General features: G+C 44.5%; 1 protein-coding gene across 2 annotated transcripts; it reads right to left on the bottom strand.

Annotated features, from left to right (window-relative positions):
- Window positions 1-1,202: 1,202 nt before the first annotated feature.
- Window positions 1,203-19,536, bottom strand: midn (midnolin). Of its 2 annotated transcripts, none has more exons than XM_083559259.1 (8): window positions 19,157-19,536; window positions 16,655-16,832; window positions 15,463-15,550; window positions 15,308-15,370; window positions 9,384-9,845; window positions 9,181-9,301; window positions 8,770-9,084; window positions 1,203-2,989 (listed from the first exon to the last, which is right to left on the bottom strand). In XM_083559259.1, exons 1-8 carry the CDS (start codon window positions 19,215-19,217, stop codon window positions 2,727-2,729), a joined length of 1,551 nt encoding a protein of 516 aa, XP_083415385.1. In that variant the 5' UTR covers window positions 19,218-19,536; the 3' UTR covers window positions 1,203-2,726. The 2 variants fall into 2 exon arrangements, with proteins under 2 accessions (XP_083415385.1, XP_083415386.1); XM_083559260.1 differs by having other exon boundaries at window positions 16,655-17,312; window positions 19,157-19,492.
- Between the last annotated feature and the right edge of the window lie 3,124 nt (window positions 19,537-22,660).

The raw sequence follows: 22,660 nt of genomic DNA, 5'->3' as shown, positions 1-22,660 counted from the left end.
AAAAAAAAAAATTCAGGGCACACGCCCCATTTTCGACCTTCTCCCACGTTAAAAAAATGCACAAAGAAATACATAATTCACAGTTACCATTTTGGTTTTTTATAAATTAATACAGTCACACATGTGCTACACCGGTCTATAGCTAGAACATTGTATTTCTGACTCTTGTTATTATCTTTAATTGTTGGCTACAAGAAAGAACAGGCAACTCAAATGATGTGAACTTCAACAAACTGGATTAGAAACTCACCCCACCCCACCGCACCCCCCCACCCAAACACACCTCACCCCCACCCCCCAATCCAGACCCCATTTAACAGCCACCTCTCAAGCTCATCTCAAATTTTTTTTTTTTTTTTTTTTTTCGTCATTTCACATATAGGTGAGGCACACACAGAGTATATTTTATAAAGATATGGAACTTCAAATGCTTTTGAATGGGACATTTTGTCCTTTGAAGTGTGAGGAGAAAGGAAGTGCATGTAGCAACTTGTCCTTAAAGAACACATCCGTTCGGACTCGGGGCACTTTGATGCTGCAGCGCTACAGCTGGACCGTTCCTTTTTTTAATTTATTATTAATATCTATTATTGTTGTTGAGGGATTTTTTTTCTCTTTTTTATAAAATTTTTGTTGCTTTTTAGCTTCTTGGTGATAGAACATGTGAGGGTATGAAGGAGAACAAAATGATGGAGCACACTAGTGAAATTTGAAGCCATTTTGCCTTTACATCCAGGTAGTGCTAAATATATAGATACTTTTCCCGAATAAAAAAAATTATTCAACCAGGGCTAATAATACATTTGCTGAAGGACCTTCTTGAACCCCCTCCTCCTCCTCCTCCTCCTCCTTTTTAAACCAAAGGGCAATTTTTAAGGCACAGAAGCCTTGACATATTAGAGCCTCCACCTTCAAGAAATTAGAGTTGCCCAAATAACTAAAGGAAATGATGGCGTGAAAATAATGCACACATATGCGGGCACACACACACACAAAAAAAATAGACAGCAAGAACAACAGTGACAAAATAATCCCCATCTAGTCCACTAGTCCCTAAGTGTATGTCTGTGAAAGGTAAGGCCACTTGAAAAAAGAAAAAAAAAGAAAAAAGACTAGGTTCCATTTAGGCAGGTAATCTCATTGCAAACTCAGTGAGTGCAATTGTGGTCTTCTTTTCACTTTTTTTAAATTTTTATATATATATATAATTCTTGACTATTGTCTTGAGTCAGTAGGGGTAGACGCTGGTCCAACATTACTGCAGCTCCAAGGGTTGGTTGGCTCTTAGGGGTTCTTTTTTTTTTCTGAAAAGTTTGTTTGCTCCAAGCTCATCACAGTCCCGGAATGATCCATTAATGGTGTGTGTAGGGGGGATAAAGAAAAAGAAAAAAAAAAAAAAGGAAAAGTCCAGCCCTGGGGTTTTGGTTAGCCACTGATATGTAACGTCATTTCTAATCCCAAGAAACTTTTTTTTTTTTTTTTTTTATACAAATTCAATCATGCATTTTTTAAGCACCTGTGTTCTTATTATATCTATTTTTTTATACAAAAAATGAGCCTAATTCACACATCTGCATGCAAAGTAAAGTCCTGTGTAGCAGCAGACCTGTGGGTCTGTGGAAGGCCTAATTGGATGTTAGTGCATCTACCCGTGAGGCACTATCGAGCAGGGGGAAGATGGCGGCTGTAGGCCTATTGTTCTCCTCGTTCTCCGTCTAACGAGACAGAACGAGGGGCTTAAACGAGGGTAATTTAAGTAGGCCGTCACTTAAGAGCAATTTGCAAAAGGTTTTTCTCAAGAGACTACCATCACATAGACAAGACAGGAGACTTCTCAAGTGGAAGGATCGGCTCAAATGCCTTAAGGGGTATGTTAATCAGCAATTTTCTCATGAGCGCAGAGAGACAATAAGAGACCGTGCCGGACAACGAGCAACGGAATAAGAAACTCTGGATGTTCCGATAAACTCGCCGTCTCGGATTCGACAGGAAAACTTGGTTAAACACGTCCCGCTTTGAACCGTCACTACACCGAGCTGCGTGTGAAAAACAAAAATGTCGCGAGGCTCAACGTGCACTGTACCATTTCTTGTATTGAAAATCAAAAGATATGTGCAAATAAAACCTCCTCATCCATAAGATTAGAAACCTGAATGCTATGTGGGTAATGCTACATATTCGTTTCAGAATAGTAAATCGATTAATAGTAATAAAAAGCAATAAACAAACAAACAAACTAAAACACAAATCAACCCTCATTCAAGATCTGCTTCATGGCTCGTAAAATTGTGAATGCCCCTGTGGGAAGAAAAAAAAAAAAAAATAGAAATAATAATAATAAATCATGGGTTTTGTGTATTCGTGATAGCTGCATGTTGCCCTGGATGGGTCTCCATCCTCGTGTTCTCCTTGGGAAAAGGAGAAAGATAAAGAAGATTCCCTACACCTTTGAAGTCTGCTATGCTCCTTTTCGTGATTTCACTTCTCACAACAGTTTTTGTTCAGTCTGTGATCGTAGGCTGACAGGGATACATGGTAAAGGTCAGTTTAACTTCCTTTGTGAAACAAGTCTGTTTGAAGGGAAGTGTACGATGCTTTTGGGTTATTGTTGTTGTTTTTTCTCTCAGTCATGACCAGCCTTAGAGTCTCACATTATTCCTGTACAACATTTTGTCTCTTGCTGGATCTCTTGGACCACCATTCACTGATTTGAACTTATGGTCGTTTCAGGCCATGATAAACTCGGACTTCATGTCAGCCTTGACGTCGGGTTTCCACACCGAGTCGTCGAAGTCCAGATCGAGCGAGCCTTCGCTGGACATGCTGCTGTTGCTGTTACTGCGTCCGGCCTTGCGGTTGGGGAGCCACTGGTAGGGAGCGCGGGAATCCCTCCTGGCCTTCCGCCTTAACCGCTTCTGCTGCATGAGCAGCTGCAGTCGCTCCACCTTACAACGCGTTGCCCGGTTCTCCGTCTGCCTCAGTCGGTCACCTGCAGAGCAAATGAACAGGAAATTAGAGTCAGGTCTCTGATGCATTCACTGTTACACTGCGATTTCTGGTGTGGCGTGAAACTCGCTGTGACTGTCTTTTAAAGACCATTGAGACAAAGCGTCACTTCCTAAACAAACAGTAAACAGAGCCCCTTGGCCTCTCGCACCTGCATTCGCCTGCAGGATCTGATATTAGTGCGATTAGTTTAAGCGCATGACTTCTTTAGGTTCCTTCCTGTAACCCTTATCGCTCAGAAGAATGTGACCTTGATATCTCCAAGGACAAAACTGGGCTGCAGATATAGCCGAAGCCACCGAGGGAAAAGGCAACACTTTCGGCTAGACGCAAACACTCGAGTGTTTCTTTCACATGCAAATATATTCCACAGCTTATCAGTTCCCATCGCTGGAGCTCCTCTCTAAATGCATTTTCCCCTTGTTGATGTGCCTATTGGTAAAGAAAACCCTGGGGTTTTTTTTGCTTCTACGAGCGTCAGGCCGCACTATCCTGCTCAGCTTTAATTTCATTTATAAATATATTCAAAAGGATGGAGGGGGAAAAAGCAACCACAATCTATTAGCTAGCTCCATTAGGATCTCTTCCAGAATTAAATAATGAAATAACAGGCTAGAATGTCAATAACCCAAAGCACAGACCATCTTTCATTGGGTGTTCCACACTCACACACACACACACACACACACACACACACACACACACACACACACACACACACACACACACACACACACACACACACACACACACACACACACACACACACACAGCAGTAGCAGTAGCTTTTAACATGGATCGATGGCAAATTAAAAAGACCTATTGATTAAACCTTAGCTCTAGTGCGGCAATCCATCTCCAGGCGAGGACACGGCTATTGGCTTTCAATAGAAAATGCAAGCGAATGGAAATTGTAAGCGAAGTAGACCAACCCCCCCCCCCCCATCCCCCCCCCACCACCACCACCACCCTTCCTTTCCCTAGCCTAAGCTCATTGAACGAGCAATCATTCGCCCAACCGCCCCGAGTAAAGATATACCCCCATCTGCGTGCAGAAAAAACAGGGGGACTATAGGGAGGCCCACATTGTGGCATTATACCTCTGTGGAATGGGGACGCGTCATGTTGCGGCACCCAGATCCATCTGTTTCGTTTTGCCAATTTGAAAACAAAACGATATGCATTTTCTTCTCGTGGTGGGAATATCACTCCCAATGTCCGATAACCTTCTCTGAGCAAACATTTCATTCTTCCTATCAGGTTGCTCTCAATCATGAGCGTGTTTTCAATATGTGACATACATTAACTAGGGCTTCCTCTCTGACTGCCTTTCTCCTTCAGATGTCCTCCTAAATAGTCCCAAAGCTGCTGAATACACAAATGTAGGGCAGCCACCCTCACCATGACCCTCACCCTGTACCTTCATAGTTACTAATGATGCACAAAGTATCAGAGATAGGAAATAAAACCTCACGCTTTGCACATAAGCTGATTTGCTCTAAAAAAAAAAAAAACCTGGAAGCTCATTAGGAGCTGAGAGAATAGTAAGACATAGAGCTCATCGTATGTATATTCGATGCATTACGTGTGCAAAGAACAGGGAGAATATGCCAAGCTTTTTTTCCCGGTCTCTCCTTTGTGAGAATCAACAACGTTTCCCCACATATGGTTGACGGAGGCACGGATGCCCTCCTGAATGGCAAAGAACCTGGCACCAGCATATGGCTGCTCGCTTAGGGAACTGTGAAAAGGAGCTGGACTTAACCTGCATGTTTGTCCGCTTGCTAACATGCCCTCGGCATGCTTTGCATGCTGAAAGCAGTGGCCTGATGGGGGACTCGAGTCTCTGTTTATGGCAGTGGGGGTTATTATTAGGCTGTGACTGGAAGCCATCCTGCAGTGCTTCCTGACATGAGTGCAGAGAGGGAGAGATGAAGTGAGAGCCTCAGGGAGAAAGTCCAGGCATCAGGGGTGGGGGCTGGGAGTAAAAGCAGGGATACACCGAGAACAAAGGCAGGAGAGAGGAATGAAAATGCCCTCTTTTTCTTCATGCTTTTAAAGCTCCCTTCTTTATGAAGACCCTGACATACTGCAAACACGCATGCACTCAGGGAACAGAGATTTCATTTGCCTTCAGTGATCACAAATGAACCGAGGAGGACACAGACGAGGGAGGCAGAGGGGGCTGAATAAACAGAATTCTATCTCCTCAATACTCACCCTCCCTACGCTAACCCCCTCCCCTAAACCCCTGAGCAGAAGCCGTGTTGTTTCCACGTGAGATGCACGCTGCAGTGTCCTCAATCACATGCAATGCGCTCGCGCCACCCGAGGGTTTGCGGCCCAAATCCTGCAACAGAGAGGGGGAGGACAAGAGCACAAAACGGCGCAGGCTTCATGCTGGGCAGCTGTTCAGCCCAAACACGACATATACACCTGGCCTTCCTCTCCGTTCCCTACCCCCATTTCCACCCACACCCCTCCCCTCCCCCAGAACAGTGCCGCAACAGGGGTATCTGAGGGATATAGGGGAAAAAAAGGGAATTAATTCGAAGGGCTGGAAAATATTACAGTGAAAAGCCATCGAATTTCCAAGCAGTGCGAAAGCGTTGCATTTTCGAAAAGCAGAACAGAATAAAAAATAAACAAAAAGAAGAAGAAGAAGAAGAAGAAGAGGAAGAGGTTCTGGGTTTCTTTGTGTATCCGGGAAAAGAGGTTGATGCATGAGAATGTATTGATCACTGTATTGAGGGAGGAGGATTTAGCCCGAGCCCTCATGCAGATGTAAGGGAGGAGAACAGAATGAAAATTGAAAATGAAAACAGGGGGAGGGTGGAGAAAAGAGAACATACGAGAGAGAGAGAGAATCATTGAAGCTACTGGCTCAGTTGTAGGCATTTGCTCAGTTATGGAAGACTTGAGCGTTGTGAAATACACCCCACTACAGCAGCTCCAGTGGACTTACTTCAATAATCAGCTTAATTAACAATCGTTCTTGTAGGTATTTCTATTCTTACAAAAAGAGACCTTTTATCTCCAAGGCTACATTTTTTCCCCAAGGAGATTTGAGATCAGCCGTTCTTGTGCAACAAACACGATGAACCTCCTACTATTTCAATCCCATGCAGTAACTCTCGGGTCCCGTTCGCTCGTCCTTCAATCGTGTATGACACTATAAAGCTGATTAACAAAATTTGCTTCTCTGGCAACATTAAAAACAGTTGAAGGCACTATGGGAAAGTGTTACCCGCCCTCTGCTTCAAAAATCAGAAAAAACCTCAACCAGAGAACATGGACAAATACGTTCCACCAGATCAGGATTCATGCCTCTCAGGAGCAGAACCGGTCATATGGGAATTGACAAAATTGTTTCTTGGCAACATATAAAGAATCTGATCGACTCTGCACATCCACAGTGTAATAATGGTTGTACCCAACTACACTCTGAAATCAGAGGGTGCTGCTGTTTCATGTTCCAGCTGCAGCATGTTCCTAGAGAGCTGGGAGACTAGCCAGCTCTGCCTGGGGGTGAACACAAGCTCAGGCTGGATACACAGCATTGTACTCTGCCATCTGGAGCCTTAACTAGAGGGGCAGGCAGCCCCTCCATCCTCATCCGCTCTTGCATGTGATGCCATCAATGACCCCACAGGGAGCGAGCATCTAAAATAACTGTTATTTGCATACAGGGACCAATAAAGGGCGTTAGACAGCGGTTCTATACAATGCTGCCCAACAGTCAGGCTCAGTTACAGCCTCACAGCAGCAAACAGGAAGCCTGGAGGGCTTCTTATACACTCAGCATTGGCGGAGCTACACCAGGGAATGAATTATTGAGTGGTGGGTAGGTCAGAGCTCCATAGTGACCGAGAAAGAGGCCTGGGGCACTCAATCAAGCAGAAAAAGATCTGCAAAAGTGGCGAGCAATTCTCAGAGAGACGAGCTACAGCTCTGTTTGAACAAGGAGATGGCCGAGGACAAAGAGAGCCGAGATCGTGACATTTCACGTGCTGTGGAATGTACACAGGAGCCGGCAGCATTTGCTTTTGGGTGGATTAAAGGAGTGACTTGAGGAATTCGAGTGGTCCCCACCCTAGCTTCCCTCTCTTTTGCACTCTCTCACTCTTTCTCTGAAGTGCAGCCCCACCCAGCCTTCCTGAACCCAAACTAAACTAACCTGAGCTGACAGATTGAGAGGGGAGAAGAAAGCATTCCTCCCCCAACCCCCTGTACCTTCTACCCTGTTTCAGACTTGATTCGATCCTCTTTTAATCCCTCTGTTGAATTTTGCAGCCAAGGAATATAGGGGCTTAATTCCTGAGCTAATCTGACCACTTTTTACCAATTTAGCTTATTTTAACTCTGCTTATTTCTTCAGTAATCATTCTTTCCTACGTTCTTTTCATTCCTTCATTTCAATTGTATCACTTGAAAAGGACAGCCTGGTTTTTCTGTTGAGCTATTTAGACACACTAGTGATATAAAAGTGCAGGACTGTGCTGGATTGAGAGCACAGAAACCCCACTGAGCTCAGGACTTCTCCATGGGTAATCTTCCCCCACCTGGGGTTCAGTATCTAGTTTAACCCCCATCCATGGCCCCTTCACAGTAAGTCAAAGATCGAATCTAGGCTCTAGGCATGAGGGGGGGTCAGTGGGGGTATCTGTTGCTTTCTTTATTGACACACACAGACTAAAGGAGTGGAAGCTTAATGGAGACGGCATAAGTATGTGACATTTTCAGGAGCTGGAATTACCAGAGCAAACTGAGATGTGTGTCTCTCAGGCTATTCCTATTTAGTGTTAGTAGAAGTTAGAAGACTCTAAAGAAGCGGTGCTGAAAGATCAGACACAAGTTAACAAACAGACAGTAAGCAGCCCTGTTCTGAAGCATAAAGGAAGTGCCAATTAATTGGTAGGCATTCGGTGTCCGGATGTAAATGATTTTTATGAATGGGCCCTTGGTACATTTCCCCCCTCTCCCGCAGATCTCTAAATACAATGAGCATTCTCTCAGTGCTCATGTTTCTTGTATAAATCTCTCTATTTAAAGGCCAAAAGAAAAACAAGGCGTCATTGAGGAGGCCTGGCTCGCAGCGCCTGGATGGTTTTTACAGATGGAGCCCAAGTGCTGGCCTGCCAGAGTGGAAACAGTAGGAAGGCCCATTGACTGGAAATGTGGGAGTGGAACAAAGAAAGGCTGATGATGGAAGCAGGGGGTGAGTGCACAAAGCACACACAGATAAGCCATGCTTTATCATAGAGGAAGGGAGGACTTCACCCCCTCTAAATGGTTTTTTTTCCCACTGATTATGGTGTTATAAAATGAGGTATCATTAATATTATAGAAGAACTTTCTATATTTCTTCATCCAAAAGCTCGGCTCTTTCTTCTCTACCTGCCACACGGCTGTGAAACCTATCTCAGCCGACTATCTCTCGCACCCACCCTCCCCCATTCATTCTCTCCGAGAGGAAAGCTGACACCATCGGCACACAGAGACAAAGCCAGACGTGCCGCTTCTGCCAGAACGCAGCCACTGATGCCTGACAGAACAAGCCTGTTGAGAAAAGCAGTGGAATCCCTAGACAGCACAGTCTTTTTTACCACCCTCTATTTTCTACAGCACTTTCTTTCAGGATCGCACTGTTTCATTAAACACTGTCACACTCCATTTTTGTTCTATGGATTCCAAGTGTCATGCTAGAAAATTTAGCGAGAAAAGAAAAAGGAACATATACTATAAAATGGTTCTGTTACTCACCGGGGGGTTTGCACATTCGGACCTGGCTCTGGCACTGCACCAGCGGGTGGAGAGGTGCCTGGCTCACAGACGGCACAGAGGTAGCTTTGGAGGTGAGGCTGGCGAGCTCGGCCGTGGCTGATGGTGAAGGTGGCGGCGAGGGCGCCGGAGACGCCGCACTGCTGCACTGTGTCTGGTAGCGTAGCTGTGTGAGAGAAGCAGGCATGCCCTGGTAGTGGCGTGTGGCACTCAGGAGGTCGTTTAAGATCTGCAAAATGGTGCTGATGTCACGTCGTGGCCTTCCGCTGCTGTCCTGACAGTTTGGGTGCAAAGTGCCTAACAGGGGAAATAGGAAATGGGAGGTTAAATGGTTAAACTGAAAAAATTAAATAAATAAAACCAAGAAGAAATGTACCGTATGATAAGTTATACCTGAAAATGTCCCAGAAAAGACTCCAGGAGCATGGTTGACGAAGCTTTCAATGATAGCACCTGGTTTACGAGAGCGTGGCGGGGCGCTGCAGTTGCCTGTAGCCTTTGTGGTGCAGTTTGCCTACAGAGAACATGAGGAAACTGTAAATTGTCTGCTGAAACAGTCGGGTAAATGACTCATATTTCATCTGGATGACTCTTACCTCTGGACAGGGGCCAGCAGGGCTCGAGGCGCTAGCCGGACTTTGACAAGCCGATAACGGTTGCTGAGAACGGAAGATGCCTTCTGGGAGATGTGAGGAGCGAGGTGGGGTACTGCAGTGCCTGGACGTCGAGGTGGGAAACAAAGGGGGCATAGAGTGGCCGGAAGGAGAGGAAGGAAAAGGTGTAGGGCTCACAGGGCTGGGTGGAAGTGTTATTTGAGGATGGTGTGGGTGTGTGTGTTGGTGTTGGTGGGGGTTGTGAGATGCCTGGTTCTGGGTGCCAGTAATTGCTGCAGAATGTCCCGTTGTGCCGTTGGAGCTACTGCGTGTGACGAGATGCCGATGTTGCGACTGCTGGTTGCCCGAGTGCTGTGCTGCCAACTGCAGCTGGACAAACATCATGTGATCGCCCACGCGCAGGGCCAGGGTCAGAGGAGAGCGGCCAGACAGGAAATCGCTGACCTATAAGCAGGAAATTGGGGGGTGGGGGGGTGTAGAGAAAAGGGAGGATTCAGGAATGTCCCTGTGAGACTTTCGGGTCAAGTGATTTGGGCTCGATGAATGCAAAATTGTTTTTAGGCAATAAACTGCAATCATGTTACAGAGCATGCACACTGACAAACACACACACACACACACACACACACACACACACACACACACACACACACACACACACACACACACACACACACACACACACACACACACACACACACACACACACACACACACACACAGATACTCCCCCATTGCTGAACTCAACCATTCAGTACATCCACAAAGGGCCAACTTTTGTCTGGCCTTGGGCCTTCAAAATCCACCACAGAAACAGGATGCGGACCCACTTGCCTAGCAGCCACATAATGGACAATTGTTTGAGGACTCTGAGTGGAAGTGGAAACCATGCCCATTTTAGGAGTGCCCAGAAAGCAAAACAGAGCCAAGCCTGGGGCATTGACCCCTACAAATCAGGAAGAGGAATACTTTAGGCTTGTCTGGACTTGGCTCTTTTAAGTGCACTTAACTTTCCTCGAATTAGCCCTTAAAATTCCTTCATAACAATCGCTGCTTACTGGTTCAGTTCAAAGTTTTTCTAACTAAAACATTTTTTTCCTACTAAGTTGGATCATGATTAGGCATTATTTTAAGACCCCATCATCTTGCAATTAAATAGAAGCAAATGTATATATAAAAAAAGAGCCCCAGTTCCGCCGCAATTTAGTGACTTATACACTTATCAGTCATATCCTAATATTGTGTTGGTCCCCCATTTGCTGCAAAAACAGTCCTGACCTATCGAGCATTAACAGCATTAACTTCTTCAGCAATTTGAGCTACAGTAGTCTGTTGGATCAGACCACATGGACCAGCCATAAGCCTCGGCCATCCATGTCGCTGGTTCACCACTGTTCCTTCCTTGGACCACTTGTGGTTGATCCTGACCACTTTGAGGACAAAATGTTCACTTGCTGCCCAATATATCCACCCACTAGCAGCTGGCATGATGAAGAGATAATCAGTGTTATTCACTTCACCACTCAAAATGTTTTGCCTGATCTGTCTATAGTGTTTATCAAAAATCCTGAAAAGGTATTACAGCTTTGCACAAAGTAAATACAGAATTTTTCCATCAGGTTTGTTTTGGCTGACCGGCCATTGACCTTCGTTTTCACTGGGATCTCCCTACGGAGTTCTTCCCTTGCCTGTTTAGTGGCACTATTTTTCCATTAGCAATACAAGCCGAATGTCTATTTCTCTGCCTTTCATTTCATCGTAACCATTCCTCAATGGCTAAATCTGATTATATATGTAGATTTGCTCAAACTTTACTTGACATGACTCATATTTCGACCATTAAACGTGTACACCTTCAAAGCTTCAGCACTGTGGGGAAACTCCATGCAAAGGTCATTAATGAGTCACCCCAGGTGGTGGGCAGGAAGGACCCGTGCGCTGATTGACAGCTGTCAGGAAAACAGTAATCGTAAATTTGCATCAACCTACATAAGCTCAGGCACTTGAAAGAAGCACTCGCAGTAGCTGTGTGAGTAACCTCGAATGTGGCAAGAGGCACTGGGCCTACACTTCAACTATGCGGCTACATGATGGAGGCTGTGGTGTGAAAGCCACAAGGAGCTACATGTTTTGGGACTGTTTGTCAGCAAGTCAGTCCGCCAGACCCCACATTACCCTTACAGATCAGCCCCTGACGAGCCAAGAGTCTCACTGACTCATACGGCAGCCATCTACACTTCCCACATAATAAGAGAGTGCACGAGCATCAAGCAACCAGGAAAAGTGCTCCTCAGAGGTGCAGATGGCAGAGACATTTAGCGTGACTCAATACCTTACCTACCACATGCTTCTCCTACACGAACAACAAACGACCTCGAGTTTACTTTTAAACCGCTATCTCACACCCTGATATTAAACTCGCTACAGATGTTTTTCCACATGAAGGGTGGACACCAAGAGATGGAATAATGGAACTAAAACATACGTGGCCATCATGGAGTGTATAAAAGACGTCTCAAAATGATCTTACTCAACTTTTAGAACGGACGATGAAAACAAATGACCCAATGGAGAAATGCAGAAGGTGTTTAGAAGGTAAACACGTTGCAGCTTTATTCATGTGGGTGTAATGTGCTCTGGAAAGGGTTAGATGTTGAAAAGTAGACGTTTTTGTTCGAACATGCCTATTTGTTTTAAAGGCCATTAACTCACACGCTTGCTCAGATTTCCGTTTGGTCTACGGTGGCGCATTCTCAAATTTCTTCGAAGTCGTTTGACCTTCAAGCGCCAATCTCGCGTCTTCCGCCCTCCCCCATCTCTCGCTTTACCAAAGGCCAAAAAAGATCTGTTAAACGTGCGCTTGGACTGTAGCCTGGTTGCAGTGAAGTGCGTTTTATCAATGAAATGAAGTTCTTGAAACCTGAGAAACCTTGAGGTACCATAATCATCATTTTTTTTACATTTCATAATTCAGTTTTCTTTGGTTTCAGTGGCATTTTGTGCTGCAGTGAGCATCCGTTGCTATGCAGTAAAGGGGGTGCAAAAGACAGAAAAAACAAGATAAGAGTGATGGGAGAAAGAGAGAAAGAGAGAGAGAGAGAGAGAGAGAGAGAGAGAGAGAGAGAGAGAGAGAGAGAGAGAGAGAGAGAGAGAGAGAAAAAGAGAGAGAGAGAGAGACACTGGGTTTAGAGGATGGGGGAAGGGTGGAAGCAGAGTTCAGATGCTGTTCAGCACTGATGAAATATTCAGTAATATCCAGTCTTGGACTCTTCCGTTGTTTTTTTTTTGCCCCTTTCCTCAAATGAAAGGTCTGGCAGCGTTGTGTATTAAGGTAATAATTTCAAAACAGCACATGCATCTGAAAACGGGGCTTAAATATCAAACAAAAGCGTTTTATCAACAGTATGGATGGTAAGGACGTCCATATATATATAGTGCAACGAGTCAAATCATAAAGTTACTGCATCCTGTCGTAGGATGAGGTCCGTGCAACAGTTTATTGAACTTCAGCATCGACACACAGGCGGCTTTGAGACTTCTATCGATACACCAACTGACGCAGTGGGACAGGATGAAATAACAAAATCCTGTAAAGCAATCGATAGCATGCATTGTTAAAATCCTGAAAAAAAGCCACCTTCAAAAGGTCTGACTGAGGGGATGCTGACCTGCTCAAGGTCTTGCTCAAGGGGGTTGATGGGGTTGACGGTGAAGGTGTTATGGTGTGCAATTGGTTCGGACCAGGGGGTGACAGCTGGATTTGATCAGCTGAATGATTACAAAATCTAGAGTGGCATGCTCGATGGGCTGCCGGCTAAATCTTCTGTCATCCCCCATCGTTTCTATATTTCATCTGAAGCAAACAATCAAAAACGCTTTGAGGTTTTTCAAGGGCTACAAAAGAGCAATCCACTTAGACTTTGCTCGGTGCTCCTGCTGTGTCCTCTCTTTGCCTCTATCTCACTCCCCCGGGTTCTGCCTTCTGATCAGAAATATGCACTGTGAAGTCTCAACACCTTCTGAGTCAGATGAAATTGGCTCGAGATGGGCGAGAGACGCTGCTATAAGAGACTTTCCTTTGGCGTGTCCTTAATAGCAAGACAACATCTCCACGCTTCCAGGAATGACGACGTCTACTGACAGGTAAAAAGAACGCCCATTCCAGGCTAATCCTCTCTAAAGTTAGAGCATGGTGCACACATTTCTGATCATGTCTGTGCCATTTTAATCACCAGGTGCACTGAGTTGCACGAAGCCTTTGTGTCCACTTGTCTATTTTTATCTCCAGCCAACGTTCTGACTCACCGCTATCCTTTGTGGTAATTTCGTATGAACTCCGCTAGGACCAGAGTGACGTGCGTTGAGAAGCCATTTCTCAGACTGGGCTTATCTATGTGTTCTGACCCTTCCCCCCGTCTCTGTCTCGGGGTGGGGATGATGAGAATGGTGACAGAGAGGGTGACTCGCCCTTTATTGTTAGATGCTACTATTTGCATCCGTCCGCTTTTAGACACAATGGTAAACGCTCTGGTTTGTAGAGGGCCGGCGGGTGTTGCTGACACTGGTGGTGGGGGTTATCATGGAAAATTTCTCCGGGAATAACACCGAGATCGGCAGGATGTGCCTGATGCTGCTCATTATTCCATCCGAAGTCTTTGCGTTCATGTTTTGGGTTTTTATCTTTTGGTAGGTGTATATTTAGAAAATGCAAGTGAGGAAGCACCAAAGAGTGCACTATAGGTCCAGATTCCATTTCAACAATAGTGTGAGGGGAATTAAAACTTCAAGATGTGTGCGAGACATAAAAACAACAACAACAACAAAAAAACTACCCCAGCCTGAAATTACAGGGTTGGAGCAGAGAGGGAAAGGGTACTATTCCAATAATTGGCAGTCGTCCTTTTCCACTTTATCTGATTACATGAAATGCAAATCTAGATCGTTCTCAGAAAGCTGCTTTAGAGCTCTGCGGCTAAAGGCATCGGAGTCCTGACACGGCTGCAAAGTAGAAGACCTTGGACTGTATCTCTGTGCGCATGCTCCCCAAAACACAAATCAAGCACATAATTGGGTTGGTGGCTTTGACATAAGGGCTGCTTCGTGAAATTGAACGCTGCTGAACGAGACCGGATTCTGGTAACCGAATGTGTTCTAGGCAGAACGAGTTTATTTTTTATTCCTAACACTATTTGCACCGTCATGTGCGCGTAAAATGTGTGTGCAACCACTTTATTTTTCCAGAAATGCCAGATTTGGGTATGTAAAGACCTTTGTGCGAGTTTACCATTAAAAGCCGTGAGACTCGAGGGCTGGAGCACAGCTGCTTTCATGCCCATAAGAAACTGCTGTGAGAAGGCCTGAAGAATGATGGAATCCCTATTCAAACCACCTCGTTCCACCTTTCCTATTTAAACTTCCAAGCTTGTCCAAGACTGACTGTATCTATCAGCAATCCTGCTCATTTGTTCAGTCGATACAATAACATACGGCATGAGGTCAAAATATAAATACAACCCTATAATGCATCAATAAAAAAATATAAAAGAAATAACACACTTTTTTAATTCTTGGGTAGCGACTTAATTCTTGCAGCATCTGGTTGTTAAAGAGGACCAGGTCTTTTTTAAGTGGGTGCTACATAAAGCCTGCCTGGGCTCGTCTTCGCTCCACCCCGTTGCCAGGATACTGAAGGGTGTTTCCTAAAATATGCAGCCTAAGCATGTAGAGGTCTCAAAAAAGTAAAACGCTTTTGATAATGTCCCTCACATCTCGTGCTTCAGGCCTTGTGACTCATACTAGACCCCCCATCCCCCCGCCCCGACACCACCACATATACACCTATGTAATATTGCACCTACATCATCAAAAACCGCACATAACACAACACAATCCAGAGAGATGCTTACCTGGGTTTCAGTCAGACTCTCCAAAGCCTGCATGACCGACTGCTCAGGTCTCGATGCTTGAGACTTGAAAGAAACACAAATGAGAGTCATTTGACTTAAAGTGCACTCAGGTGGGCAAAACAAAACGTGTGTGTGTGTGTGTGGCGCTCATTTACCATTAGACCCGCTTCAACAGTTGGGACAAGAGTTAACTTGCTCCCATCTGTAATGCCCAAGTCCTGAAGCTTCCCTGAACTCAGGCGCCTGGAAAGTACATGAACTCAAATAAGCGTGGTCATTTTACTGGCACTCGAACGATGCGACTCTTTTTATAGTTTACGTTATCACAGAACGATGACACACCTGATATGACAGATAGCGCTGAATAACGATGACTGGAATATTATCATCGAATTAGTCATTAAAATATCTTCAGGTTCTGGTCAGGTAACGTGTCGTTAACGCTTTATATCTCCAGAACTGAAATACCGTCATCTTTGCAGACTTCAGACCGGACGTATGAAATGACAGTGTGATTATGGGTGATATTCGAGCCACAAAGCCAGAACAGCAGGGTGGCCCCACCATTACTAATGCACTCAGAAATGCACGTGTTAGGGCTAAATGTTTGCCTCGAACTGAACAAAAGGACACGGGACTTCGCCCAGAGGCACCTTAAGCCACAACCGAGCCAATAACCAGGGCCTTGGAGGTTTTAAAAGAATGATGTAATTTGGTGGTGATTACACAGAGGGGCTTCTAAACTGGCCCAATTCAAGGTGAAAACAATGCAACTGTTAAGACTGTTAGGGTCATTTGCAAGTGACAAAGAAGCTTTTTCTTTCCCCCTCCCAACTCTACCACCTTTGTGTTATTGTTAGGCAGACCGAGAAGCTCTCCGAAATTAACATCACCCCCCTTTTCAACATCATGAGCGAATATTCTCCCACACCGTGAGCCTTTGTAGGACGCCTGCATTGTCCTGCTTGCACTTTAAATAGACGAAAGTCTTCTGAGAATTTTTTTATCTTCTAACTATTTATTCCCCCGGGGTGAGGCAGCAGTCGGCTCTTATTGTCATTCTAACCCATGCACAATGTTCTCCCCAGGACCAGAGTGCTGCATGATCACGAGTCTTTACTGTAACTCCAAACAGATACAAGACATTTCACAGTATAGGATCTCATTCAGTGACGATGAAAAGACACATTAAAGAATCCAAATCTGACCGGAAAGATCAGATACAACACTCTGGAGCAGCTGAATGCGTGCAGCAAAAACCAAATGAGCAAAAATTAAAAACCACTGAACTTCTGATGATGATGATGATGATGATGATGATAATGATCAAAACACAGGAATACTCACGTCTCTTTGTGCAGAAGCGCAAGTTTTTCTTTGGGCACCTTAAGCCTCTGAGATAACCTCCTCTTGAGCCCCTCGACGGTCTCCTCGGCGGGGAGGCAGAGCTCAAAGCGCGTGCCCGTGGTGGAGTGGATGTGCAGGTTCATCGGGGGCGCGCTCAGCTGCGGGTCCATTCGAGAGCCTGCGTCGTGTTCCGAACAGAAAGCGGTCAGTCAGTTTCTCCGAGTTTTTTCTTTTCTTTTCCACAGGATGAAAACGCAGTGCTTCCTCTTTTTATTATTATTATTTTTGTTTCTTTAGTCCCGGTTCGAGCCAAGAGCAGATATATTTATATATTTCCAGAACGGGGAGGAAAAAGCCGGATAATTCCTAAAGGGGATTTAAACGCACAAATCCCGTCAAATAAACATTTATTCCGTGTCGGGGTTTTTTTGTTGCTTTCCTGCAGACGAAACGTCTAAAACCGTGAAAATTAAAAAAGATTATAAATGTGCCCCCGGACGCCGTGCAGCGGCTCCTCGCGTGGGTCGGAGCGTCTCGTCGCGTCGGGTCGCGCTTTGCGTTGCGTTGCGGTGCGGCTGCGTTCGCGTTCCTGCGGTGCGCTGCTGCTCTGCGCCGAACCGCCGCGCTACGATCACACCGACCCCGTCGGAGGCGGGGCCTAGAGAAATACGTCATCCACGTTAAAACCAATCTCGACTGCACAGGAACACCCACGTGAAGTTCACACCACGCCCCCTTTCCTTCACCCCGGCGGCTTATTTCTTTTTCTTTTTTCTCATTGAAGACGGATCCCGGGGCGGAAATGGGCGGGGTTTAATCGGCTTTAATCCCGCCCCAAGCCCGGCCCCCACTGTCGATCCTACAGCCATTCATAACGGTTTAAAACTGCTGCGAAAACAAAACGAGATCCGGCACAGGCCCGTGTCGGTGCTATTCAGGTGCCGAAATCCACGCAGCAGCCCACCTGTGTGTTAATGACCTGCTCTGAGCGAGTGCTTCCGGTTTCAGATCGCGTTAATGAGTCACAGCTTCCTCCTCGTCCGATTAGTTATCATTCAAATATCGCTTGAAATAACAATAATCATCAGTTCAACAATGGGGAAAAAAGGCGGATTTGATGTTTAAGATGCTCCACCCGGTGGAATCGGTTCGTGACGTCACTAATCGTGTATTATAGGAAAGCCGCATGACGTCACTGACCTACCGTCTTACCCCTAATTAAAACAAAATAATAATAACTGCGACATTCATTTCACAGGGGGACAGAAACTGAGCCGAAGAAGATCCTCTTTGATATTTTAGATATAATAGAAGTCATATGCTCAAAGACACAAAAAACCCAATGTAATCATCTAACGTTTTCATAATGTGAGGAATCTCACACACACACACACACACACACACACACACACACACACACACACACACACACACACACATTGATTGCATGCGTGCTGATACTCAGACTGAAGCATTCAGTGTTTTAGTTTCCACGAAACTTTAATAGATCCTCGATCGCCTTCTAGTGGTTAGAGCAGGCATCAGCAATTCAGCTTTTCATCCCAAATGCTTCTCCATTAACCACACAGTCTAGTACAGATGCAGGGGAGACATGAACACACACTTCATGCACTGCACCTATATGGTGAATTGGGTTTTAGCTATAATATTTCTCTCTTTCACCATCTCTCTCTCTCTCTCTCTCTCTCTCTCTCTCTCTCTCTCTAAATATAAACTGATGTCAGAAGCTCCACCAGCTATCCAATAATCTCGGAGAAACAGCCTGAACAGGAAACATAAACAAATGTTTATGATGCTTCGGCATATTAAAATGAGGGTGTTTACGCCATAGATGTGGACTGGATGCAGCTGGGTGGAGATAAGAACAGCGCTAAAGGTCTTCCTTGACGCTGGGTTGGTGACCATCAGATGTTCATCAAGGGTTTTGAACCTCAATTCTCACATTCTTTTTTTTTACCCTAAAAGATGTGTGTGGTGAACCTTTAAGGAGCATCAGCAGACCTTTAAAGTTGCAGTGTTAAAGGTTAAAAATATGAAGAACCCAAAGCACGAGAACAGCGTTAATCTCATTAGGGAATTATTATTACTATTATTATTACTACTACTATGATTATTATTATTATTATTATTATTATTATTATTATTATTTAGACGCAATAAACGTCCCGAACTCTTCCTTTGTTACCGTTTTTGGTTCCACCCCAGCAAGGGAGTAATAAGTACAGCTTTTGGTACCAGTACAGGAAAAACCCAAACCCAAAATATTGGAATCTATAGGATCTACAGGATCTATAAAAGATCTAACATAAGCCCTCTCCAAAATATTTTTTTTCCTTTCTATTTTTCATCCGAATCCCCAGCAGAAGATTAATGGAAATCATCTTCAGAGATCTTCAGGTTCATTTCACCATAATACCGATTTCAGCTGAGTAAATACAATATAACCCAGATGCGCGTCCAGCTGTGAGAACTGAAACTTACCGATTATAGTGGCGAAAACCTCAAAGCTCCTCGATTCCTGAAGGTCCCCTGGTTTCGGCATGTATTGCGTGGGATGTGAGTTTTAACACACACTAATCCAGGAGCTTCCAGACTGTCGAAATATACAGTGGTGTGTGTGTGTGTGTGTGTGTGTGTGTGTGTGTGTGTATAAAAATGTCCCCAGCAGTGTGTGATGTTGGACACCTCTGACCCGGGTAGTCCTTTCCGAGCAGTACCAGGAGCCGCCGGTTCCGATCCAATCCGACCCGACTGCTTCTGTTCCTGTGCCTCTATGAGTCTATTTATAAGCTCCTGTGTTCAGGGAAGACCGATCACTACACAAGCTACCAAGCTTTAAAAACATACCCCACCCGTATTCCAATAAGCCCCGCCCCTACCGGGAGATTTAATTTAGCCCAATTGGGGGAAGGGGGCGGAGTTTTGTCGGAATATGGGTGGAAACGGGGGGGGGGGCAAGGCCGCTTTTACAGTGAGTTTAAAGGAACCTGCATTGCTGCAATGTCAGCGTGTGTGTGTGCGCGTGTGTGTGTGTGTGTGTGTGTGCGTGCGTGTGCGTTTGTGTGTGTTTAAAGGTGGACCGATCAAAAGGTGGACCAGAAAAAACATCCCTGCATTTCCGAACATTTGTACAGGACTGAACCCAGAACCGTTATTATTATTATTGCACCGATACGCACGTGCGCGCGTTTTTATTATTATTATTATTATTATTATTATTATTATTATTATTATTATTATTATTATTATTATTATTATTATTAAATTACTTGGAAATCAGAAATTGCTCCATCACACGGCCTTAAGAGGAAGTCTCAAGTGAAAGAAGGAGTCACCGGTAATGACGTCATATCAAGCGCGTACACACGCACACACAACAAAAAAAAAATCCCAAGCAACCGGAGTGAAGCAAAACAGATCTCCAGGATACGCGGTTTGTTTATGATCATGCGTGCGCCATCACACACCTCATCAACATTCCCAAAACGGACATCTGAAGATGAATTTCAGCAGAACGTTCAAGTAGAACCCACTGGTGATGGACACGAGTTTCCCAAAGAAGTAATAAAAAAAAAGTATAATATATATATATTTTTTAAAGTTGTTACGTCACAACATCGTGGGTTTTTGGTGGCGCGTCATCGCATTCAGTATCATTCAGATTATCATTCAGTATTAATGTTTATTTTTTGTAAACAGTCCAAGCAAATAATCCACTCAGGATTTCTGATCATTTATCCACATTTCCGCTCCTATTAAGACTGAAGCTGCTTTTGATCACGGAAACACGTGGTCTTTTACGGGTTTTGAGACACGTGCATGTTCCTCTGGTTTCAGATACAATACCATACCATACAATACACTGGAAATCTTGTGCGTTTCTCAGAATCAAAAATGTTTACACAAAAGTATAGACTTTGAAACCATTCTGAAAAGTAAATAAAATAAATAGAGTCCAAAAGGGACGTTTGAGTCTCTACCAAAAGATCTTGTGTGAGATGGAGAACAGGTGAGAAGATGTGATCAGACTCCCTCACCCCCACACACACATGAAGGTGGAGGTTTAATGGTTTGGGGTTGTTTTGGAGCAGTGAAGGTTCCAGAAAGTGAAAGTGACCCAACACGTCTCCTATTCCACACTTCATCACCGGGAAGTTCCGTCTGGACTGCAGCTCATTGGAACCAAATTCACCGTACAACAAGACGATGATGATGCAATGATATTTAATTAAAAGTTTCCATCTGATCAACACTGAAAGATTTTTTATTAATGTTTTTTTAACTCTTCCAGCGTGTGAAGAACGGGTGGAACAGTCCCATGCAAAATATCATCATGTCATCAATCATACATGTGCAAATTCATAGACACCACTCGACTGGATCCTCCTGAGAAGTTCATAACCAGACATAACCAGACATTTATTTTCAGAAAATGTTTTCTGACGTTTGAAATCCAATGAAATGGTTTGTTCCAAATCATTAGAATTCTGGTCCATTTGGATGAAATAGATTCACTTAAACATCTCCAGGGGTCCTGGTTTCACCTCACGCTCGGGTTGGTGCACACGTTTGTGTGTGTGTTTGTGTGTGTGTGTGTGTGTGTGTGTGTGTGTGTGTGTGTGTGTGTGTGTGTGTGTGTGTGTGTGTAGGTGGTAAGTTAGTAGTAAAGGTGTTGGACTTTGGATCAAAAGGTACCAAGCTGCCACTCTGGGGCCCCTGAGCAAGGCCCTTAACCTCATATCTGCTCAGTTGCATGAAGGAGATAAATGTAAGTCGCTCTGAATTAAAGCATCTGCCAAAAGCTATGTGGAGTTTCTTTTTTATCTTCTCCTGTGGATTTCTTCTAAACTCTGGTTTTTGTGGAATGGTCACACTAAATTGCTCGTACGTGAGTAAATGTGGACACGGTGTGCTGTATCAGACTGGCGTCCCATCCAGGGTGTATTCTCGCCCTCAGGCCCACGTGTTCTCAAGATCTAACGTTAATCATCTTTTAGGTAAATTTGTGTGACTGGTTTTTGGCGGTTATGAAGAAAACATGCCTCGGAACTTCTACAGGCTGCTTTGCACAACTGATTCTGATTAAAAAGTCCTGATGCACAACTCGAACCTCCACCAGATGCTCCATGGTGGTGTGGTGGTGTTGGAGATCTACACAGTATGTTGCACCTCCTGATCATGAACATGTTTTATTTCATTATAAATGTGAGCAGGACGTTTGAGTGAAACGTGTGGGCCGTGCACGGGCGTACGTTCATATGCAGGGGAACCGCATTCCTATCTATCAAAGTAACTCTCTCAACCTGCATCTAGTCAAAGAAATGTGACAGCCCACATATCTGTCAGCCCAAAACTGTTTTTCTTTTTGTTTTGTTTTCATGATTCTTCCTTGAATCATAAAGAATCCTATACAGGAACATCTGCATCCAACCACAGATTGTGGTTTTTATGAGCTTCTGAATAGGAGGTTCAAACCCAAGGCTGATGAATAGTTTTGAAATGTAGCCTTTATACAGATTTCTTTCTTTCAGGAAGAAGGTGATGATGGAGATTAAATACAGACCACGAGCCGAGCGGGAACAGATTTTAAAACACACAGAAGTTTGAAATCGATATATTTTTCGAGGTCGTCGTGACTGAGAGCTTTATGCTTTGTCATTGTGCCAGACGAGTTCACGAACACAAATGAGGTTTACATTTTTCACGAAAAACATGTTTTCCAGGATACTTTGAGGCAATAGAACATAAAACTAATGTTTTTTTAATGTCATTACAACACGACTGATTTACAGGAAATCTGAGCCCAAAGTTCCTTAATAAAGATTTTAATAGTGCTTAGTCTGCGATATTTACTCTGGAGATGCACTCGTTATCTCGTTATTCACCACCCACTCAACTTCACACACACACACACACACACACACACACACACATCCTCGCTAATCCTGGGTCACTGTGGATTAATGGCGTCCCACGTACGGCTAA

Source organism: Silurus aristotelis, assembly GCF_946808225.1.
Source record: "Silurus aristotelis genome assembly, chromosome: 13".
Classification (NCBI taxonomy): Eukaryota; Metazoa; Chordata; class Actinopteri; order Siluriformes; family Siluridae; genus Silurus; species Silurus aristotelis.
Note: the sequence above shows the minus strand (reverse complement) of the source record. Positions and strands in the feature narration are given on the sequence as shown.

Bases quoted from the DNA above. Each gene is read 5' to 3' on its own strand.
- midn (XM_083559259.1), bottom strand. From the start codon at position 19,217: ATGCCGAAACCAGGGGACCTTCAGGAATCGAGGAGCTTTGAGGTTTTC. The intron at 9,302-9,383 runs GTAAGAGTCATC...TGTTCTCTGTAG, and splicing joins CTGCTGGCCCCTGTCCAGAG to GCAAACTGCACCACAAAGGC. The intron at 9,085-9,180 runs GTATAACTTATC...TTCCCCTGTTAG, and splicing joins CTTTTCTGGGACATTTTCAG to GCACTTTGCACCCAAACTGT.